Here is a 22,162-nt window from a genome sequence, read left to right on the forward strand (position 1 = left end):
CTCTCTAAAGCATAGTGGCCAATATCTCCACAATTCACATTAGGCCTGCAGCAACTCAATAAAGGATGAAACATTTGGTGTCACAGAACTGCTGAACAGAGTGCTACTATATTTATTTTTAAACCATTTTAAACTTTTCTTCTCTGCAGAGGGATCAAAGAAGGTAACAAAAAGGAAAAATGTTCCGAATTACAAAATAAACACACACACACCACCCCCAGTAGAAAAGAACCAAATCTAGGCTTTTCCAGGTTTACCAAATTGATTTTTCACAGGACACAGGTATGAGCCCCACACCATGGAGCAAGATCCCTTTGGCTCTTGCCCTTCAAAATGTGCCTGATAATTTGCACCTCTGGTCCTACCCAGTTTATATACTTGCAGAGAGCAGAATTACCTGCTCCAGGTTGGAAAAGTCTTGGAAATTTAAGAGGGAAGCTTGGGAAGGGTACAATGTGTGGAGGGGAAGCCCCTCAGTGATGTATAATGCCATAGAGTCCACAATACCCCAAAGCAGCCATTTTCTCCATGGGAACTGATCTCTGTAGTCTGGAGATCACTTGCAATTCTGGGAGAACTCCAGGCCTTACCTGGAGTTTGACAATCACAGCAGAAAGAAGAGGGAAAATGTCAGCTGAGGTAGACCTCATTGGCTGGCAGCAAACCAGCAGATTAGTTTTATGGGTCCCCATGTTTCCTGCAGATAACGGGTTCATAAAATTGAGCCACCTGACCCAATCTTTACCAAACTTTGTGGTTCTTCTAAGGAAAGTTACCAGCAGCTGTGCTGCAAAAATAATGGAGTCGAATATTTTTGGATTTCTGAAACACCCTGAAATAATACTGATATCATTACTTGGTGGAAATTTGGGAATCCTGAAAAATTTCAGGTCCAATACACCTCAGGTCCAATACACCTGAATCCCACCTTTTTTATTTGCACATACCTATTGATCTCTGTGAGATCAATTGTATTTCCAGGAGATCTTCAGATCCCTCATTTTTGGAGTGGGAGCATCAAAGTTACAGTAGACTTATGATGATTCCAGAGGGTTTTCAAAGCAAGATACATTTGGTGGGTGCCTGCCTCAGCATCATACCCCTAGTATTTCTTGGAGGTATTCCATCCAAATACTTGCCAGGGTTCAGGCAGAGTATGTGACAGGCCCAAGATCACCAGGCAAGTTTCCATAGCACAAGTGGGGATTCAAACCAGAGTTTCCCAGATTTTAGTCCGACACCTTAACCCATTCGCTCCTTTTGTGACTACAGAAAATAACAAAGTTCCTTTCCTCCTCAGCCTCCCCCTTCCTCTATGGCTTCCTAGTCTTTCATGCTTCCACCTCCTGTGTCTTGTTCACTGATAGGTCTTAATTCTTGTGCTGCCTTTTACCATAAACATGTTAATTATTCATGGGAATCCTTACCTCCTTCAAAGAAGCAGATGATAATAGAAGCAGACTGCCAGCAACCTCACAGCAGAACTGCCTCTGCCACTTGTTTTTATCCTCCTTCTCTGTTCTGCCTTTACAGAGTTTTGCTGCATCCACATTTGTTAAGATTTTGAGCTAATGTTATGCTGCAGTAATTGTTCAGGAGTTGGTTTTCCTATGTGGGCTTGACCATCCAGTTGTGAATGTCACTACAACAAAGATAGCACAATATCAACTATGTATGGATTCAGTCTTATTGTAAAAGTGTCCTCCAATTCCCCTGACCATAGTTCTTCAAGCCTTCATATGGCCTTCAATAATTTAAGACCTTACTCCTGCATGTGGTCAGATCCCTTTAACAAGGGCCTTCATCCTACTGACCCTATTAATAATAAATAGTTATTGTGGCAGCTATTTATAACTCGCCAGAATAACAGGTGAACTGGATACTCTGTTTCCTGACTGCTGACTACTAGATACCTCTCTTAGCTTTTGACTAGGTCTTGCTCTGTGAATTCTGTTCGCATTTTTCCCTCAAGCCCTTTGTTGTGGACAACCTGATTACTAATCACAACCCTTAACACCTTTGTTTAAAGTTTATGAGTGCCTTAAATTTCAGCCAGGACTCATTAAGACCCATGTATGAGGAATCTCTGTTCTGCTCACATATCCCTGGGTATCAACCATGAAAAGAGGGGAGCTTTTTACTCCCCAGTTCTGCTGAGACCACTAGTCTACCTAGATCACTAGTCTTCTTGCTTAACAGTGATTCTCCAAGGGGTTTTTTTTCCAGTAGTGCTGAACTCTCTTTAAATTGGAGATACCAGGGACTGCACATAGAGCTGGCAAGCCCCTGCCTCCAACTGTCCCCAAACCATTGATCAGTTTTCCTTCTGATCTTGTCATTCACCTGCCTCATCAGTTTTATCTCTTGCAAGGCTTGGACACCTGTAAGGGGAATCCTCCTTAGTCCTTTTCTCAAGATTTTCAGAAGGCCTAACTGCTCTACCTTTTTCCATCAGGGAGAGCTACTTCCTGATGCTCCTGGAAACTGGTGTTGGTCTGGTCAGCAGCTTTCTCAGGCAGTAAAGCCAGCCACTCTTGGACTCTGGCAGCATATCTCCAAACATGCTGCATATGATGCATATGATGCTGCATATGATGCTAGCCATTCCTTCAGTCCAGAGAAGGTCGCCTTTCTAGGGTTTCCTCTCTCAACCCCCTGGCTGTCTCCCTAAACTGTTCCATATATCTCAGGTAATAAGAGGTTTCAGAGCTTGGAAATGTTGACTATGAAAGAGAATTGTATTTTAATTGGATGGGAGCGGGAAGTTATAGCCAAGACAGTGGTTTCACTGAAAATAGTAGGAGCAATAATAAATGTAATAAGAAAAATTACAGATATGACAAAAATTAAGATCTTGAAGTATTTTTTTAAAAAAGATGCATACCTTTATCAGCTAAAAATAATGACTTAAATAATAGTCAAGGAATTATTTTTCTGCCAGTTCCTTACTTGGCCAATTAGTTTCTTAATCTCTTTGTTTCACCTCTGATATCTTCCCATTACAGCTCACTACCAGAGGAGATAGAATCAGCTTGCTGATGCCTGCCCTAGAACTTGTGGGTCAAAATGAACATCTGGGGTAATAATATTCCACAATTTCTAGTAAAACAGAGGCTGACATCCGTGCAAATGAGAAATAACTCAGTGAACTCAGAAGTGCCAAAGTGACACTCAAATTGATGTGCTCAAAAGGCATAGTTTTGCAAATAGATGACCTCAGAGAGGCTGCAGCGAAGTATAGAAAACCAAGGGCAACACTATGAATCATCAAGATCTCTGGAGTTCAGCCAACTTAATTTCATGGCAGATTCTAGACTGACCTCAGCAAAAGTATGAATGAGTGGCCCCATTTGATAGAATTTGGGATTACGACAACAGCATGTAATGTTCACTGACTACGAACCAACTTATTACAGCAGTGCCTTAACAAGTTGTGAGTCATAATATGAGGATTTCATTAATATCAAAATGGATGGAGGACTAAGTTTTACAATAAGTCCATTACATTCTGAAGGCTAGCCTGGAAAAAAAAAAGTTGACTGCCATGGATTTTATGAGACAGAGAGAAGGGATTTCATCACCAAGAATGCCAAGGTCTGTCTCATTATGCCTCGTGGTTTAAACTGCTTAGTGTAATTGTGATGAGCAAGCATAACATACAAAAGAAGTGTGTGCATGGAATTAATGACGAAATCATATCATACAATTCAGGAAGCAGAAATGTTCCCTGCCAACTATTTTCAGTTAATCATTCATATCCCTCTTTTGCAAATATTGTTCATGGTGCCTTCTACTAACTATATGGAGGGTGCCATTCTTACCAATTTCACCCTGCCATTGCAGGCCTCAGACTCCCTCCTTCATGTTATTCCTTGGTGTTCCCAGTTACCTGTGTGCAGAATTTGGGGGGTAATTTTCAGTTAAGGAAATTTCGTCCCCTGTTGCCTTGTTCACTCTATATGCAAATGTATTCTTTTCATTGCTGGATAAACCACTCGTTCCTTCAGCTGGATGTAAACAAATCATGGAACAAAATGAGAAATCTATTTTTTTCCCTTCCGTCATAACTATTCGCAATCCAAAGTGATGTATAGAAATGAGCTCATGGTCCAACTATTGCACTGTTCAAAAATTAGCATCGCTCAAAGTAAGTTTCTCAAGTACTGTTGAGGAATTAAACAACACCCTCCTAAGAGTCGCCATGTCAATGCACTGATGATGATGGTCCATGGCCACTGTAGACTCCATACCTTATGCTATCCCAAGGAAATAAAAGAACTAAAAAATCCTAGCCTTAAGGATATGAAAGCATAACAACGCCCACTAGAGTCTATAGCATCCCTCTGACAGTTTCAAAGAATGGAGCAAGAATAATTACAAGGATGCTTGTAAAAAGTCAGTAAATGTATCATAACACTGCCACCCTACCACATGGCCATGCCATGCAGCACCTACAAAAGAGGACAAGTGAAGAAACAATGGTACTTTATGGAAGACTATGATATGCCCAGGAGGTTTCCTGTAACCACCAGCCTTCTGTGACCAAATTCCCTTCAACTAACAGCTACCATTTGGAAGAATAGTCAGTCCCAAGCATGTCGCAGGCTGCCACATAGTTAATTTGTGAGGGGAACATCGAGCCCTCCGGGGAAGAGGCGGCCTATAAATCTAAAATATAAATAAATAAATAAATAAAAATAAATAAATAAATAAAGGAAGAAACCATGGCCTTTCCAGACAAGGGCTCACTAAAAAAAGGACCTATTATTGATTTGATTTCTACCCCGCACCAGTGTCTCTGATGATGAAGCCACCAATAAAGACTGTAGAAAACGCCATAACACAGTGAGTCAGCAGAGATTTTGCCTGTTACCGCTCTGAACGTGGCATGTACTTAGCTGTCAGAGAAACCTGGGAAGATTCTCCCTCATACGAACAGTTTGGGGGTTTCACTGATAGATTCAGTCACTGGAGAGAAGTTGTTCATACAAACTGGCTGCTCCGTTCATTTTGCTTAGCATTTTCCTGTCACTCCAGCTGGGTCCAGGAGGCTTGCTACTACTGCCTGCTGCTAGTTATGCCAGCAACCAACCTGCTCTCCAATTTGCCCCACTATCATGCAGCCGACATTGCTTATCATACCAGCAGACATCTGGGACATCGCAAACCCTAATGAGTCTCCCCCTTCGATTGCTGAAGAACAAGCATCCCTACAGAAGAAGACTGTGCCCATCCTGGCTGTTGAGAGCTGAGGTTAGTAAAAAAAAAATAACATACTGGTTGGGGGACATGAACTTCTCTTCAAAATCATGCTAATATAGAAAATAGCTAGTGAAACATTCCAAATATTTATTTAACAGCAACAAAAACAGAATTCCAAAAGCAAGTCGCATGAAAGGGAACACCAACCTTGCCACGGCAAGGCTTCTCTGCCAATAAAAGCTGAAGTGGCAGCAAAATCACTAGGACAGCTTTCCCTAATGCCTATAATGTGCATGGCTGCATTGGTCAACAACTGTCTGTTAAACAGACTGAAGTGGTGCAGAACCAGGTTAGAACAAGAGAGAGACAGCAAACACATAGCGGAACAGATGGATGCACTTGGTTTGCTGCAATCCTCGGCTATGTTGTAGGGTCAGCTCATGGTCACCTTGGTACCACACTGAATGGAGTTCATCCTTGCTTCTATCCCTTAGGCAGTTAAGTAACTGCCTAAAAAGAGCCTGAAGAAATACAGGGACAGGAAGGAGTAATCAGCAGTTGGAACAGGCAGTGCACAGGCTCTGGCAATCTGTACACAATAACATGGCTTATGTATTCTTCACATTGAGACACCCTTACATTTAGCATAACCCACACTTTGGCATCCACTATTAGGGGAAGACAGAATAGTCACTGGGCCAATACATGCTCATCTCTTTCTCTGAAATTCCTGTTTGTGTAACACTTTGGAAGCAAGCTCTAATCCTGCAAGGCAGAAGGGGTCAAGACCAGGCAGCAACCAGTATTCATCCAGAATTGTGGTTGTGGTTCACATTTTCCCCACCTACATATGGGGTTACATTGACAAGACATTACGCTGGCACTTAAGGTTACGGGTGCATGATTACCCTGATGTTATGGTGGCATATTGCTAAAAGTTAACCCCCATGCACACCTACTGCTTACATTTTTTTCATGTGTGAAACATGAACAACCCTAGAACTCCCCCTCACTTACCTATTTAAGGGATTCCTTGTCCTTGAATCCTCAGTTCAAAAAGTAGAGTACAGATGCCTGTTGTGTGTTTGCATCCTGCGTTGGAGTCCCCCCACGCAAAAAAATGGCTGCCCTATGGATGGTTCTGAAATCAATCTCATGGTTTACAGCCCTTTGCAGGAAGGAAGAGGGCAGCTGACCTTTGCCATGGCCTAAAGATGTGCTTGACTAAACAAAGGGGCCAGCCAAAGGGTCATTTGTGTCCACTCAAAGGTGATCTTATCAGCTCTCTAACCCTAACCCCCACCACTGCCACATGGCGGCACCCAAGTTAAGCTGCCCGAATGTCCCCATTGCCGCTACGCATCTGCCAAACATAGATCCTTCTATAAAATACAGCAAGTCAGCACCTACCCTTCTAGGTACATCCTATAGTACCTGCATACAGTGAACATGAAACTAAAGAACATTTTCATGCAACTATCACTCTTATAACATTGTTTATGGATTTATACAATTATGGATTTTCAAAGTGTTGGATAGCCTTATGAAGAATAGATCCATGGAAGTCAAAGGGTCAGGGTTGTTGCATGTGGACTCTGTTCATAGGCTTTCCTGTGGCATCTGAATGGCCACTGTTGGATGCTGGACTAGAAGGGCCATTGATCTGACCCAGTGGGGCAACTTTTATTGTTACTATAAGCCAACAAGAATGCTGAAAATCAGCAATGAAACACAAGTTGGATTTCCAGGCATCAGAAGCATATCATGGATACTTTCCAAACATCTTCCATTCAATCAGTAAACAAAACAATTGTCATTATGCTATCACAATAGAAATTGTTGTCATTCATCTAGACTGGAAACGATCCATTTTTTTCCAGTTAACTCATTCAAAGAGTACATTTCTCCTCCTTGGGGTTTGTGCCTTTTTGGGGGATAATCAGTTTCAGCTACCACTCTACTACTGAATAATGAAAGGAACAATATAAACAGATGGATTCAACATGATAAGCAATGATTAAGAACACAGAACATTATTTTTTTAGTAGGGCTGTGGGGTTCCCAGATTATTTCGATTTACTAGAGGATAAACAGATGCATTACTTTTGGCAGACAACAAGTCTTCAGTGAAATTAACAAGAGTTGCACATATGCACAGAAAACACAAGGTGGTATCATGCCATAATTCTACAAAGCTTTTCTTCATTTCTTCGTAAACTGTTAGCTTCACCCTGCCAGACTAGTGTGCTTTAACTTTGATAAGGAAATTCAGGTTTTTAGGGCACAACAGTTGCAAAGATACATTATGTCAAACATAACAGTGTACATCTCACCATTCTGCTTAGCAACATGTGAACACTTTTAAGGAAGGGTTCAAATTTTGTTTAAATAATCTTTCTCCAACTGAATTAGTTCTTCCATCAGAGAAACAGCCACTGAAGCTTGATGAGGGTTCTTTAGGTTGGAAGAGGGCTTCAGACTTTGCCAAGAGGAATGGTAGGATACAGGCCAATGCCAAGGACACATGGCCAAGATTTAATGCAAACACAGGTTTTTTGAGTGCCCAAATTCAAAACATGTTTTCCAAATTTTCTAACATATTCAATGAATGCTGATGATAATCACATGTTAGGTGACTGTCAAGATTAATCTATTCTGTCTCATTTACAAAATATTTACAAAATATGTCTGGGATTGTCCATAGTCCTTGCCTGAAACCTGACATTCACAAATTGCAGAGGTTGGCTGTAATGCAATATAAGGGATCTCAAAGGTAACATCCAAACAATTTTATGTCTGGGTAATAATCACAGATAAAAATATAGGAAATGAAAGCATTCATCATAGCCTGTCTGACAACATCTAAGAATGGAAAAGACCAATAAGATGGTCATATAATCTGCTCATGAACATAGATATTCTGCTCATGAAGGCAGATGAAGTAATGAGTTTTCAACAGGACTATTTGCAGCATATGTTTACCTGTGTCTCAAAAGTCTCTAGTTACTGATTTCTGTTGTTTGGTTCTTCATCCTTATGACCGTACCCATGAACAACATATATAACAAACATAGGCAGTGCAAGCTTCATTTAATATTGCACAGCTTGTTGTACTTGCATATGAACTTTCCTCCTCAATCCCTGCATGGCTTGTGGCTTGAAACAAACTCCAATTTCCAATTTGTATGCATTTGCCTGTGTGTGTGTGTGTGTGTGTGTGTGTGTGTGTGTGTTAGCGAGAGTGAGTGTGAATAAATGAAGGGGTAATCAGTACTTGGACCATCTGTAAGTTTCACATAGCAACACAGCCCATACAAATGGTGCCCCCTTTTTATATAGACAGAGAAAGTGTTACTAAAGCCACTGAAAGAGTAAAATGATTGAAGTGGAAATATTCTATACCAAAATGGTGTACATCTTGTCTGGCATGGACAGTGGCAAACTGCTCATGGTGAATAGCATCACTGTCAATATATGAGAGTTATCTGAGGGCTGACCTTTGTGGAAACAGAAAATCTGTCACAGTTATTGGACATCTAGTATATTCTATCAATTAAATGATCTTCAGTTTTGATATAAACATTCTCCAGTTTGGTTACTGAGGACATAAGCAGAGCAGCTTCAGCAGGGCAAAAGAAGAGTATGTTTTTGGTGTTACATTACTACTAAACAAGCCATTACAATGCATGCTTAATGAGGTGAAACCAGTGTAGTCTCTGTGCCAACATGATTGAGCTGAACATAATCACTGTAGTACATGGAAACAAACAAACAAAAAATCTGTAGTGAGAAGGCCTCAAGTAGGCCATGACGGCTTCTAAAGTTCTTTGGGAAAAGGAAAGTGAAAAATTGTTCTTTCTGCTGACATTGGAAGGTTAGGGTGATCGCACTTCAGCTTCTGTGCTGCAGGTCTTGTTATACTGCAGCTTTTATGCTGTAGCTCAATCTAACATTGTTTCCCTGAATTTTCAATGTTTTCGGTCAATCACCAGAATTTTCTGATTCAAAATTGTCATTGAATCATTCTCTTAATCCTTAATTCTAGTGTAATACAGAGAACTGCTAAAATTAATCTTGAAATCGAAATCCCGGGGGGTGCGTCGGCGTCGTTTATGCCTATGCACCCCCACAGCGTGGCCATGCGGAATTGGCCTTAGATTTAAAAATTAATTTTAGCAGTTGTCCATATTATGCTAGAATTAAGAATGAAGGGAATGTAGTACCATGAAAACATCCAGAACAATTAAGGAACAGAAGCAGGTGGTTCTAGTTTGGTTATCTTTGGTTACTAGATTCATATTCAATGCTTTTCATCTAAATCCAGTGTAGAGCATGCAACATCTCTGTAAACATTAGGAACACTGGTACCAAACTTTTTATACAAGAACTAATGAGCCACCCTAGATAAGGGAAGTTCAGAGGTGGCAACCTTTATATTCCATCCATTGTGTTACTTTCAAGTATCGCTATTTTTAGTATGGTTATTTAGTTAAATGATTTCAAAATGAGCCTTACAAAGCTGTAATTAGACACTCAAACTGAGCTATTTGTTTTCTTGGACTCAGCATTTTGGAGGAAGGAACTGACAGTTCAAAACATGTGCAAACCTACCGAATTAATTTAAGTTTTAGGAACATTGACTGATTGGGTGGACTCTCAGACCTTTCAAGGATTGGATTTCAAGAGCTAAATGAGAATTTATCTTGGTTGGAATTCACCTTACCAGCAGTTAGGGATGCATTACAATGTATTGCATTGCATGCTCTTTGTTAGTATAAACGGGCTTTCATTCTAATTCTCTGCATGTAAGGAGACAAGCTCAAGCTTAATACAGACTGAAGGACCTTAAAGTTCACAGACACTCTAAGCTCAAAAGACTCACTATACATTTTCTTTTCACTAGATCAAATAGCAAACTCATAATGGTTCTAGTTCACTAGAAGATAGCACAGAAAATCCCAGGGATCTGGAATCAATCAAGTTGGGGTGGGAGATAAAAAGGAGGGGAAAAAAAGCATCAAGCATAATAGTAGCCTCTAATTTTACAGGATTTTCTCTTGAATTTTTTTTTAGGTAAATAAACTATTCCAGGCTCATCTCAACAGGATGTGCCTCAGTGGGAGAATATCTGCTTAGTATGCAAAAGGCCACAGGTTAAATCTCCAGATCTCTACCTAAAGAGGTAAGGTAGTAGGTAATGTAAAAGACCTCAGTCTAAGAGGTTGAAATGCTGCTGCCAGTCCAAACAGATAGTCCTGATCTTGACGGACAGAAATCTGATTTGTTTGTGTGTTTGTCTTGAAAACCCTATGGGTTTGTCACAAGTTGGCTGTGCCTTGACAGCACTTTAGAATTCCTTTCCTAAGCTTCAGGTAATAGTGCCTACCAACTCTGGATCTTTATTTTAACTGAGTCTTATTAGTGCAAAAAATGCCAGGCATTTAACTAACCTCCCTGGAAACCCCCTCTACAGCTGCTGGTCTGCGAGGTAAGGGTGAAGGAGTTCAGGGGGTGTTTTTTAATGCTATTTTAATCTTCTTCCTAGCATTACCTTACTAATGCAGGATCTGCTGTTTAAATGCTACTTTTATGGTTGTTTTAATTGTTATATGTTATTTATTATGTTTTATTGTGGTTTTTAATTGTTTTTAACCTGTATAAGGAAATCAGTTGTCATTAATGAGAAACTCCCAAATCAGTTGTAATCAACGGGCAACTCTCTTCAGAGCTGAAGAGGTCATTTGGACCACACAAATACAGAATTGAGTATGTTTATGCTGATTTAGTTTGGTAAGTTTAAATGCACTGATCTCTAAGAGATTGCAGATCAACTAGTAACTTGCGATAGGCATGCTTACTACTTCTCCAGTATTGGGAAGCAAAGATATTCATGTTCAATGCGACCTTATCCATGCATCTAAATGGCCTGTGGTTCTCTGGCACAAAGCAAATCATCCCTTAGAAATCATCCTAAGGTCTGTCTTTCTCCTGTTCCATCTTCAGTCTATAGAAGCTTACCACTTCTTTCCTTCTAATCCTTGGCTTCTATCCCTTAAAATATTAGCACACAAATGAGCATCATCAAGGATAACACATAAGTATTACTTTAAAAGTTTTCGTGATGCAGGTACCTAAATTTAGTTAAATACATAGGGTTGAATCTATCAGAACATTTCTGCTTGAATATATCCAGAAAGAGACCCTGGCAGCTGCTTGCGCTAAATCAAACTTATTGTACCTCCACTGGTGCAAGATCTTGTGCAATTAATTTCTGGACACTATACTATACAGGGAGGAAAGTGCTTTGTGTTGCACAACATCTTGTGCAAATGGGATTGGACTAAGTCCATTCATATTCCCTTGTGCATCAATGGATCCCAGCTATTATCTTATTACCCAAATGAAGAAGTTAGGAAGAGTTACAAGTCATCTTTAATGGGAAAGAAATGAAAGAATAAACCAAATTGGAAACTGTAAAATGGTTGGAAATACACAGCTGGGGATTTTGGGAAATTTACAAAGAGTTGAAAACTTGTACAAATAGGCCAAGGTGCAAAACATTTCAAAGGCTGCTCAAACTTGCTTTCTAGCTGTTCTATAGGAGTTGGGGGAAAAATCGGTAATTGTTCTGCACGTCAAATGCCCTTAATTGCTAATGCATTTTAGTCAGACTCACTGAAATCCAAACCGCACTTAATTATTCCTTGATTGTGACATTTAATTGATACACTAATGACAAGAATGCCGAAGTACATATAATTTCAAGTATAAACATACATGCCTATTAAAACTTGGAAACTGGCTCATTCTCAGTGTATTTTTTCCATATTCTGACAGCTTCACACAGGACATTATTCCTTTCTGTTTCTAGGCCCTCTCCTTTCCAACTGGATAAGTCTGTGCTTGCATACAGTTCAATGATCAAGGTGGGTTTATTCCTTACAAGAACAGATTACTGTAGCAGTAATGTAATTTTCGATTTGATTTCTACTCATGGGGTTGTATTTCACATTAAAATGTATTTTCCCTTTTCTTAAAAAAAACTAATTATATAGAAGTCCATTTATATAGCTAAAAATCAAATAAATTATGCACAGGTCATTTATGTAACCATAAACTTCCGATTTTGTCAAGTACTACATCAAAGCTATAACATTTGCATTTTCTGAATGCAGGCAAGAGACCTCATTACTAATGATTTACTTAAAAATTATGCTTAATTGGGTTTTCCTGTTTTAAAATCTATATCCTAATAGGTTTTTTTTCCCACATAGTCACAATAATGAACATCAAACTGACTGAGAGCAAAAAACATCCCTCAGGATTACCTATTTGGAAAGGTTGAAATTCAGTGATTCCTGCATGCAGGAGCAGAGTTAATGAGTACTGCTACACAGGAAGATCTGTGCTCCCACACCAGTCCAGCAGATGTTTGAATTTGTTGAGTTTAAAGTGATCACCTATAGCAGTGATGGCAAACCTTTTTGAGACCAAGTGCCCAAACTGCAACCCAAAACCCACTTATTTATCGCCATGTGCCAATATGGCAATTTTGAACTTAATTACCTGATGGTTTTAGTTTTAGAGGGCGGTGGGCATCTAGGGAGTAAGCTTGGTGGTGGCCAGTGGTTTTGCTTTGACGCCACTGTGCCCCTCTTCCAACAGGTGAACCACTTAATTCTAGGATATTTCACTTGCTGCTCCATTGCTAAAGCAACCAAGCTTACTCCTAGGTAAAGGATCACACTTTAGTTCTTTGCATGAAAATCAGTGGGGTTTAACAGCGCTTAACAGGGTTACCTGCACTGCTTCCCCAAAACTAGGTCTTTAGGGTTTCAACCAAGCTACTGTTCAAGTGCTCAGCAGCCCAGGGCAGCCTAGATGTGGGGGGGGGCACTCTGCATGTGCCCACAGAGATGGCTCTGAGTGCCACCTCTGGCACCTCGGGTGGCATGGTGGTTCGGCCACCACTGACCCATAGGCTCTGCAATTTCAGCCTCTTAGTCAGTTGGATCACACCAATAAGGGCTGCCAGTCACTCTCTCTGGAATTTCTAGAACTGTCAGAACCCAGATTGGAGGTGAGGAGATAGGAGGCAGCTAGATTCTTAATAGCTGGGGCTGGATCTACATTTTTTTTTGCAGCAGACAAAATTACCAAAGTACACACACCTCAATATATTATATGCATCTTTTCTTTGTATGTAGTCAACATATATAATGTACATAATCAACAACTACTTCAAACAATATAATAAATTGTGTTGACCACTATGAATTGTTGATGAATATTTATAATAAAAATAAGCCTTTATTGGCATAAACATGAATATTTATATTTGGGTGCTGTGTGGTTTCCGGGCTGTATGGCCGTGTTCTAGCAGCATTCTCTCCTGACGTTTCGCCTGCATCTGTGGCTGGCATCTTCAGAGGATCTGATGTTGGAAAAGCAAGTGGAGTATATATCTGTCCAGGGTGTGTGGGGAGTGTCCAGGGTGGGTGGGGAAACCTTGCCCAGGAGTGTGTTGTAACAAAGGCATGCAAACCAGGTCCACAGCTGAGGGCACTCCTAAATAGGAAGAAGGAAAATAATGAAGACTATGCAGTCTGGGAGTAACCCCATAGTAAAATCACCAGTGGGAGTGCATCTGAATAGAAGTATCCTGGCCTTTGTTTTCTTTGTTCATGGTCATCCTGTGTCAGTGTGGAGTTGGTTTGACACAGTTCCCCACCCCAGTGGCTTTCAGTCATAGGGAGCTGCAGGTTGGGAAATAGTGGCTTCGTGCCGCTGGGGGGGGGGAGTGAGGGCAGCGTGGCTGCGATGCAGCTGTGCCCCCCATGTGAACAGCTCCCTAGGATGGCGTTTTTGCCGTCCCTAGGGCGCTGTTATTGGCCCATGATGAAAGGGCCTAAGTTTATTCAGGCCAGCTGAGAAAACATCCACGTGAAACATCACAGAAAATGGTGGAGATAAGAACTGTTTTTGCTGGAAGCACTTTATTTTTCCACACTATGCAGACAGAAAAAGCAAAAATGGTTCTTTTTATAACATCTGCAAGACCTTTCCTTTGTGTTGTACAGAGCAGGCCATTGGACTTTTTAAAGTCACTTCTTCAGATGTGGTGCAAGGATACTCACTACACAGACATCTTATGTAGGATATTTGGAGGAAGTGCAAAATGGAAATCACAAATTTAATTGAGAAAAAAAATACAGAAATCAAAGCTATGGCAAGTTAATTAACATATGCTCTGGATGGAGCTGTCCCATACTAAAACAATTTACTCCTCTACTGAGATGAAAAAAAAATCCCAAGTCCCTGGTAAACCCTGAAGGCAGATAGTCTTAATGAATGACAATTCAGCAGTTTCAGACTGGAGTCTCCCTTTGAAGTTTTCCTGTTGCCTTTGGTGGTGACATTCAGCTGTGTCATCCCTGGCTGCTGTGAAACTATTCCCCCCTCCCCGTGGATTGGGCTGCCAGCTGGGAAGGCCCTGCAAGCTTGCTAACAGATGCTGAATATGATCTGAGCCAATATCGACATAACAAAAGGGTCTTAGCTGGAATCTGCATTAACCAACCCAATGAATCAAGACTTGTCCAGAATGAGGGTTGTTTTTTTTTTAAAAAAAGAAGTTTCATTTATTTGGTATTCTAGAGATTTCTGTACATTCTTTTTTGTCTTTTTGGTCCCTTTGGGGAGAAAAAGTGGCACAGAAATACCCCAATACATTTATTTATGGAATTTGTATGCTGCCTCCCCAGAGGCCAGCTTGGGGCTGCTCACAAGTAAAACTAATACCATAAATACCATAAAAACAATAACATGAATTTGAATTTTGTCTGATTGCATTTTGCTCTGTACTTACACTGAATTTGGAGACCCTTTGACTCACCACCAATTAGAAGTATTAATTAGTTCAGCATCACTAGTTATTGATGTCTGTTTTTTAAACTACATTTGAATTTTACCTGATAGCAATTCATGGCACCTGGACTCTAGTATTTGTGTTTTTATTTTCATACCACCACCTACATAAAACGTCTGGACAGAGCAACTGAAGCAGCAGCAGGCTTTTGTCCAGAAAAACTTATGCTGAAATAAAACGATGAATCTTCAAGGAACCCCAAGACACCTCTTGACCAAAGATGGATGAATATTTCCTATTTCAACATATCTCCAAAACTTTTTTAAAGGAAAAGTCTTGCACAGTCCTCTGTGTGTGTTAGTCTATCTATGTATGTGCCTATCATGGTTACAGCTGCCAACCCATGCCTGATTTAGATGAAGAGAGGCCCTAGGATATTACACTTGTGAGGCCCCTCTCAATCCCTCACCCACATGACTAGAGGAAAATGGGGTCTACAAAATGAGATCACAAAATGGGGTCCACTTCAGTGAAGTCCTGGAAGGACAAAAGCAATTCAGAAATCAATGCTAGTGTCGAGTTATTGACTTAAGTATTATTCTGAAATGGAATGTAAGGAAAATTACCTGAGGATTGTTCAGAGACTACAGTGCATTTTGACAGCATGTGTAAGAAAGGCCTATGACAATGTCAAAAATATCATACACCTTGGCTGGAGGCCCCCTAGATTTTAAGGCCCTAGGCTTCAGCTTGCCAAGCCCAGAGGTAAATCCAGCACTGCTGCCAACACTTATTTTATAACTTTGTAGAAAGCTAATGTGGTGTATGGTTAGATATCAGGCTATGAGTGTGGGAGATTTATGAACAAATCCCCACTCTGCCATAAAGTTCACCTTGGGCCAGTTACTGTCTCTTTCTGTCAAACTAACCTATCTGGCAAGTTTGTTGCAAGAGTCAAATAGAGGAGGGTACACCAGTGTACACTAGCCTGAAGATGGTAAATCAAGACCAGTAAGCAGAATCAAGTGGTAAAGCTTCTCCTAGGTTATCACTTAAAGCAGCAGGTCAGAATAGGTTTGAAACCTGAAATGGTTCTCCATTGGGAAAGATTCCTTCCATGAGGAAAACTGACATGTCAGGCAGTGGTGGGATCCAAAAAATTTAATAATAATAAGAAGAGTTTGGATTTATATCCCCCCTTTCCCTCCTGGCAGAGACTCAAAGTGGCTTACAATCTCCTTGCCCTTCCCCCCTCACAACAAACGCCCTGTGAGGTAGGTGGGACTGAGAGAGCTCCGAGAAGCTGTGACTAGCCCAAGGTCACCCAGCTGGCGTGTGTGGGAGTGTACAGGCTAATCTGAATTCCCCAGATAAGCCTCCACAGCTCAGGCGGCAGAGCTGGGAATCAAACCCGGTTCCTCCAGATTAGATACATGAGCTCTTAACCTCCTACGCCACTGCTGCTCCTAATAACAGGTTCCGATGGTGGTGGGATTCATACAGTGGCGCCGCCGCACACATGTACCTCCAGTCCCTATTGGGCAGGGATGTTGCTTTAGTAACCCCTTCTTGGCACTCAGAAAAAATTAGTAACCACTTCTAGAGAATCCCACCTCTGAAAGAGTTCCAGTTGAAACAGCTTCCTGAGATGCTTTTTTTCTATGTTTGAGGGAGACTTTTTCCCCATTTCCCACAAGCAACCGTCCTACAGCCTAACAAAGTGAAAAAGCTGTACCACTTCATTCCCCTGTGTATTAAAACTGGCCTTCTGTAGCACTCCCCTGAAAAAAGGAGAAGAAAAAGACTTGTTGACATTTACCATCTTCAGGCTAGTGTACACTGGTGTACCCTCCTCTATTTGACTCTTGCAACAAACTTGCCAGATAGGTTAGTTTGACAGAAAGAGACAGTAACTGGCCCAAGTTTAAAAGAAAGCAAAGTGGCAACTGGCATTTGGGAATATACTGCCTCTGAATGTGGAGGCTTCATTCAGCTACAGTGGCCTCTAGCTGTTGACAGAGCTCTCTTCCATGAATCTCACCCCCTGTATAAGGCATCTAAGCCAGCAGCCATCACCTCATCTGAAAGTGAACACAAGTTAATTATGCGTTATTAGGGCTTCTTATTTTTTGCCAGCCCTAAATCTAAAACTGGCTTCTCCCCTCAGCCTGCACACTAACAAGCAATGCCTTGTAATGAGCAACCAAACACCTCGGCAGCTGGCACCCCTGTGACTTGTCTGGTAGGAGGGGTGGGAGCTAAAGGTCATTGCTGATCTGCCTGAACAGAGAGAGTGAAAAGGGGAATGAAGGGAGAGAGAGAGATTGTGTGCCTTGCAGCATATGGATGAGAAATGCTGAAAGTAGACAGAGAGGAAGTAGCTCAGGCATTTGCGAATGTGCTACAGAAGTGGGGAGGAGGTGGGGGAAGGCCATTCAGGAAAATGTGGCAGTTGCTTAGATACGACTTGCCAGCTCCTGTGCTTCACGCCTCCTCTAACAGCTATCTGTGGCTGTGGGCCTCTGTGGGGGTGGAGAGCAAGGAAAGAGCCACATAATGCAACCCAGAGCAGGAACTGCTGTGAGGTGCAACAGAGGCAGAACCTGACTAGTGACAGCTTTGGTCCAGACAGCCCATGTCATGGCAGCTTCTGTTTCAAGCAGGACATGCGAGGCCAGAGCTCGAGTGCTTTTGTGGCAGCTGCTTGGGGTGGAGTGTGAACACATAAGATGGCTGGAAGCAGGCTTTTCCAGGTATGCAGCTGCAACGGGGAGACACTGCTGAGGCCCAGGTTACCAACTGAGCATGCTGAGCAGGTAGGCACTTCCATCCAACCCCAAGGATGCACACTCTGGAGCCACTGCTGCCACCATCAGTCTACATGTCACATGGAACAGCTGCCCTCTTCACCTCTCTAGATCCAGCCCTAGGTACTATGGACTTGGGCAGTGGTTCTCAACCTGGGGGTCGGGACCCCTTTGGGGGTCCAATGGCTCTTTCATAGGGGTCGCCTAAGACTCTCTGCATCAGTGTTCTCCATCTGTAAAATGGATAAATGTTAGGGTTAGGGGGTCACCACAACATGAGGAACTGTATTAAAGGGTCGCGGAATTAGGAAGGTTGAGAACCACTGGTCTTGGGCAGTACAGATTCCAGCTTCTAGGTGGGACCTAGAGATCTCTTGGAATTGCAGCTCATATCCAGAGTACAGAGATTAGTTCTCCTGGGGAAAAAATGGATACTTTGGAGGGTGGACTATAGCATTGTACCCCCACTGAGGTCCGTGTCCTCCCCAGGCTCTATCCACAGATTACCAGGAGTTTCTCAACCTGGATCAGGGAACCCTTACCCCTATCCTTGGCAACCTATTGGGCAGTAAAAGCAAGTTTTTAACTGATATTATTCAAGCTTCCATGTGAGTAGTCTCAAATTTGTGTTTTGTACCAATGCACAGCAACATGTGGAACATTGTAGAGCTCTTGTCAAGAAAGCAGCATTTGTGCCCTTTGCTCATAAATGGAAGATAATCTGATTGACTGTACAAGTCCGAAGAGACAGGAGAAGATCTGTTCTGATCACTTAAAAAAATTATTTCCCAAAGTAATACCAAAGTGGCCATATTCAGGGTCCAAGAGGGGATGAAAAATGGGATGTGACCATTCAGAAAACACAGGCTTCCTGTATTCAAGCATTTCATTCACGTTGATTATTTTTAGAATTTTTTTTAAAAAAGGTGAACTGCTTTAAGAACACTTTTGTTAAAAAAGATGTGTACAAACATTCTCCAAGAGACCAGGGTCATGGGATCTCAGAGCAGCAGGTTTTTCAGGATCTTTCATTTGATAAACATGGTGTGATGGAAATAGTTTGTGCTGTGGTAGAAAAGTAACTCATTTTCTTAATGTCTTCATTTGAGAATGATGAAGCGACTTCAATAACCAAGGCTACACTTGGGTTCAAGAAAAGTGCCCAAAAGAGGTGTAGAAGCTGCTAAAACCTTGGGTTCACTAATGAAGAAGAAGAAGAAGAAGAGTTTGGATTTATATCCCCCCTTTCTCTCCTGTAGGAGACTCAAAGGGGCTTACAATCTCCTTGCCCTTCCCCCCTCACAACAAACACCCTGTGAGGTGGGTGGGGCTGAGAGAGCTTCGAAAAGCTGTGACTAGCCCAAGGTCACCCAGCTGGCATGTATGGGAGTGTACAGGCTAATCTGAATTCCCCAGATAAGCCTCCACAACTCAAGCGGCAGAGCTGGGAATCAAACCCGGTTCCTCCAGATCAGAGTGCACCTGCTCTTAGCCACTGCTCTTAGCCACTATGTCACTGCTGCTCCCTCTAGATGATGGGCACTCTAGATGAAATGGGCACTCTAGATGAAATGGGCACTCTAGATGAAATACTGACTTCAGACAAGATCATGTGTACTTGGGGAGGTATTAAAATAAGTTGCAACTTCAGTAGTACCAGAAGACTCACTGGCCTGCATGTGATATTGATTCTTCTTAAAAACAGGTTGTTGGCTCATGTCAGAAATGACCATCATGACAGAAGATTACTTACAGTCCTTATCCTTTGAGCACTTAGATTTTCCCAATTTGAGGAAGGCATAGATGGAGCTCACGTCACAAGGTCACGACAGTAAGAAGTACTGTACATCTCTTGCAGGGGTCAGAGTGGATGTGGAACACAAAAAGTTTGTGTTTTTTTCTTGGATGGAGACTTGGTTGAGGACATTGACGTTTATTTCCAACAAGGACACCCTAAGTCTGAAGGGTCAATTTGTGACATGCCTACTTAATAAAGTCTCAAATTCTATTCATGCTCTTCTTCAAGGAAGAGCAGACAGATTGGTAAGAATTCTCTCTGTGGAAAGAAGTTTCCCCCTCCACAACAGTACTTCTTCAATGACAGTTGCTATGCCACAGGTTTGCAGAGAGAGAGAGAGAGAGAGAGAGAGGAAATAAAAATGCAGGGTAATACCCACCTAAATGTTAAAAGGGGAGAAAAAAGACATCCTTGCCGAAAGGTGGAATAAAAGATGTAAAACATTACAGAGGAATAAATTAATGGCGAACGTTCCTCAGCTTACTGGCTATCACACAGTCAAAAAAGAACAGAGCCTGGAGGCATGTACCCTACCCTCAAGGCCTGCGCAGCTGATCAGACATATGAAAGCACCAAGTTCCTTGCTGGAGTTATAGAATGTTCCCAGACTTGCTCTGAACAAGAAACTGAGCCCACATGCACACTGTCCTGACCCTGAAGGCAATCGTGTAGTTCTTGCTACAAAAATGTATGGTTCACATTCATACCTACAAGGAATGGTATAATACTGCACTTGGGGGTCAGAAAAAGAAGAGGAAGTGGAGGCTGGATATGAACTAAAGGTACATATTAGATAGGAGACATAATAAGGAAGAGAGAAAGTCCGCAGTTGCAAGAAACAGAGTGCCAAAGGTGTAAGGGTAGGAGGTTAGAAAGGGATGAGACAAATACATATGTAATTAAAGGAAAGAGCTGGAACCCATACCCTCAACCTCACCCTCCCATTTAGAAATTTAGTGTTTTCCAATTTTTTTAGGTCACTTATTTCTCTATTTAAGCGAAGCAGATATTGCCACCTACCTTTCGAGAATGGATTTCTTTCACATACAATGGAAGTAGAAATTCAGATATACCTTCGAGCCGAATTCCTTTTTTGGTGACTCTCAGATTCCCCATTCCATCCTAGAAGCAATAATATACAAATGTGTGTATATGCGGCTCATTCAGGAAGCTAAGCACTCTATGCAATGCATGACTCACTTCCATCAAGCCTCAAATTTCGAAGGCTAATGCTAAAAGCAATATAAGTGTTGGGAAAAGTGAAAACATCCATCTGATTACACAAAATAGATGACATAAAATGCACATCGGACAAGATTTTTGACAGTTGGTTTGCTTACTGGCAACACACTTAAACATCCTTCTGTTGAAACCTCTTTGATGTATACTGTTCCATACCATGGGCTACCTAGTTTCTAAAATTCTATGTTGCTTATGTTGTTTTCAATCCTGTATAAGAACAATTCCTATATACCCCCACCAATTTGATTAAAGCTAATATCTTTACATTTACCTTGAAAATAAACTGTCTAAACTATTTGAAAAGCTTGTGCATAGAATGTAAAACCTTTGTAAATTCCAGATGGCATTTATATTCCAAAGCTTTGGAAAGGACACTGAATCCTCTCCTTCATTCTAAAAGACCATTACGTATTAACGTCAGCATTGAGATAACAGCCCTGACATTTGCCATTTTTCTGGCAGAAGGGAAAATAAGTGTCTTGGGTATTGGAACAGGAAAGAGCTAATGCTGTGTAATGTTGGACTGTGCAATGTTGGACTTAGGCCAGAGGGACCTGCGTTCAAATTCCTGATCAGCTATGAAGCTGAAAACCAGGTTAAATAGATATTGTGTTTACTTCAATAACACTTATATGCAATAAATCCAGCAAGAATGTTTGACTCGATTATTGGTTGTGTGACAGCTGACTTATGGCAACCCCATAGGATTTTCAAGGCAAGAGACATCCAGAGTTGGTTTACTATTGCCAGCCTCCAGGGGGGTGCAGAAAGAGTGTTCAGAGAACTGTGATGGGCCCAAGGTCACCCAGCAGGCTTCATGTGGAGGAGGGGGCAATTGAACAGCTACACCACACTGGCTATTATGATCACTGTCTAGCACTGGAATACTAGAAAAAACAAAGCAGATTGTCTAAAATACATCTTTGAACATTTCATTCCCATGCACAGCATCAAAACAACAAACTATTATACTCTGTAGAATTTATGTCATAATTTCACAACCTTTCTATAATTGGTAACCCTTCAGAATTTTTAAGAAGTGTCAATCCAGGTTGCTTTGGCAATTATATTACTATCCATTTCAAAAAGTAGGTTCTAGGGATTATTCTCCCACCATACCAAGGCTATAATCAAATGAATGCTTTAAGACCCACTGTTTTCAATGGGGCTTAAGCATATTTAAACCAGTGGGATTATAGTATATGACAGCAAACAGGCATGATCCAGACTAACAATGAAATATTT

At 41.4% G+C, this 22,162-nt stretch overlaps 1 protein-coding gene across 1 annotated transcript in view; it reads right to left on the reverse strand.

The window, feature by feature from the left end:
- SGCZ (sarcoglycan zeta) overlaps window positions 1-22,162 on the reverse strand; it is a 704,005-nt gene that overhangs the window by 155,929 nt on the left and 525,914 nt on the right. Inside the window, exon 3 of the mRNA XM_048510247.1 lies at window positions 20,696-20,797. Within this exon, the coding sequence (XP_048366204.1) occupies window positions 20,696-20,797 (102 nt within the window). The remainder of the gene's footprint in view (window positions 1-20,695; window positions 20,798-22,162) is intronic.

This window comes from Sphaerodactylus townsendi, linkage group LG10 (genome assembly GCF_021028975.2).
Source record: "Sphaerodactylus townsendi isolate TG3544 linkage group LG10, MPM_Stown_v2.3, whole genome shotgun sequence".
NCBI lineage: Eukaryota > Metazoa > Chordata > Lepidosauria > Squamata > Sphaerodactylidae > Sphaerodactylus > Sphaerodactylus townsendi.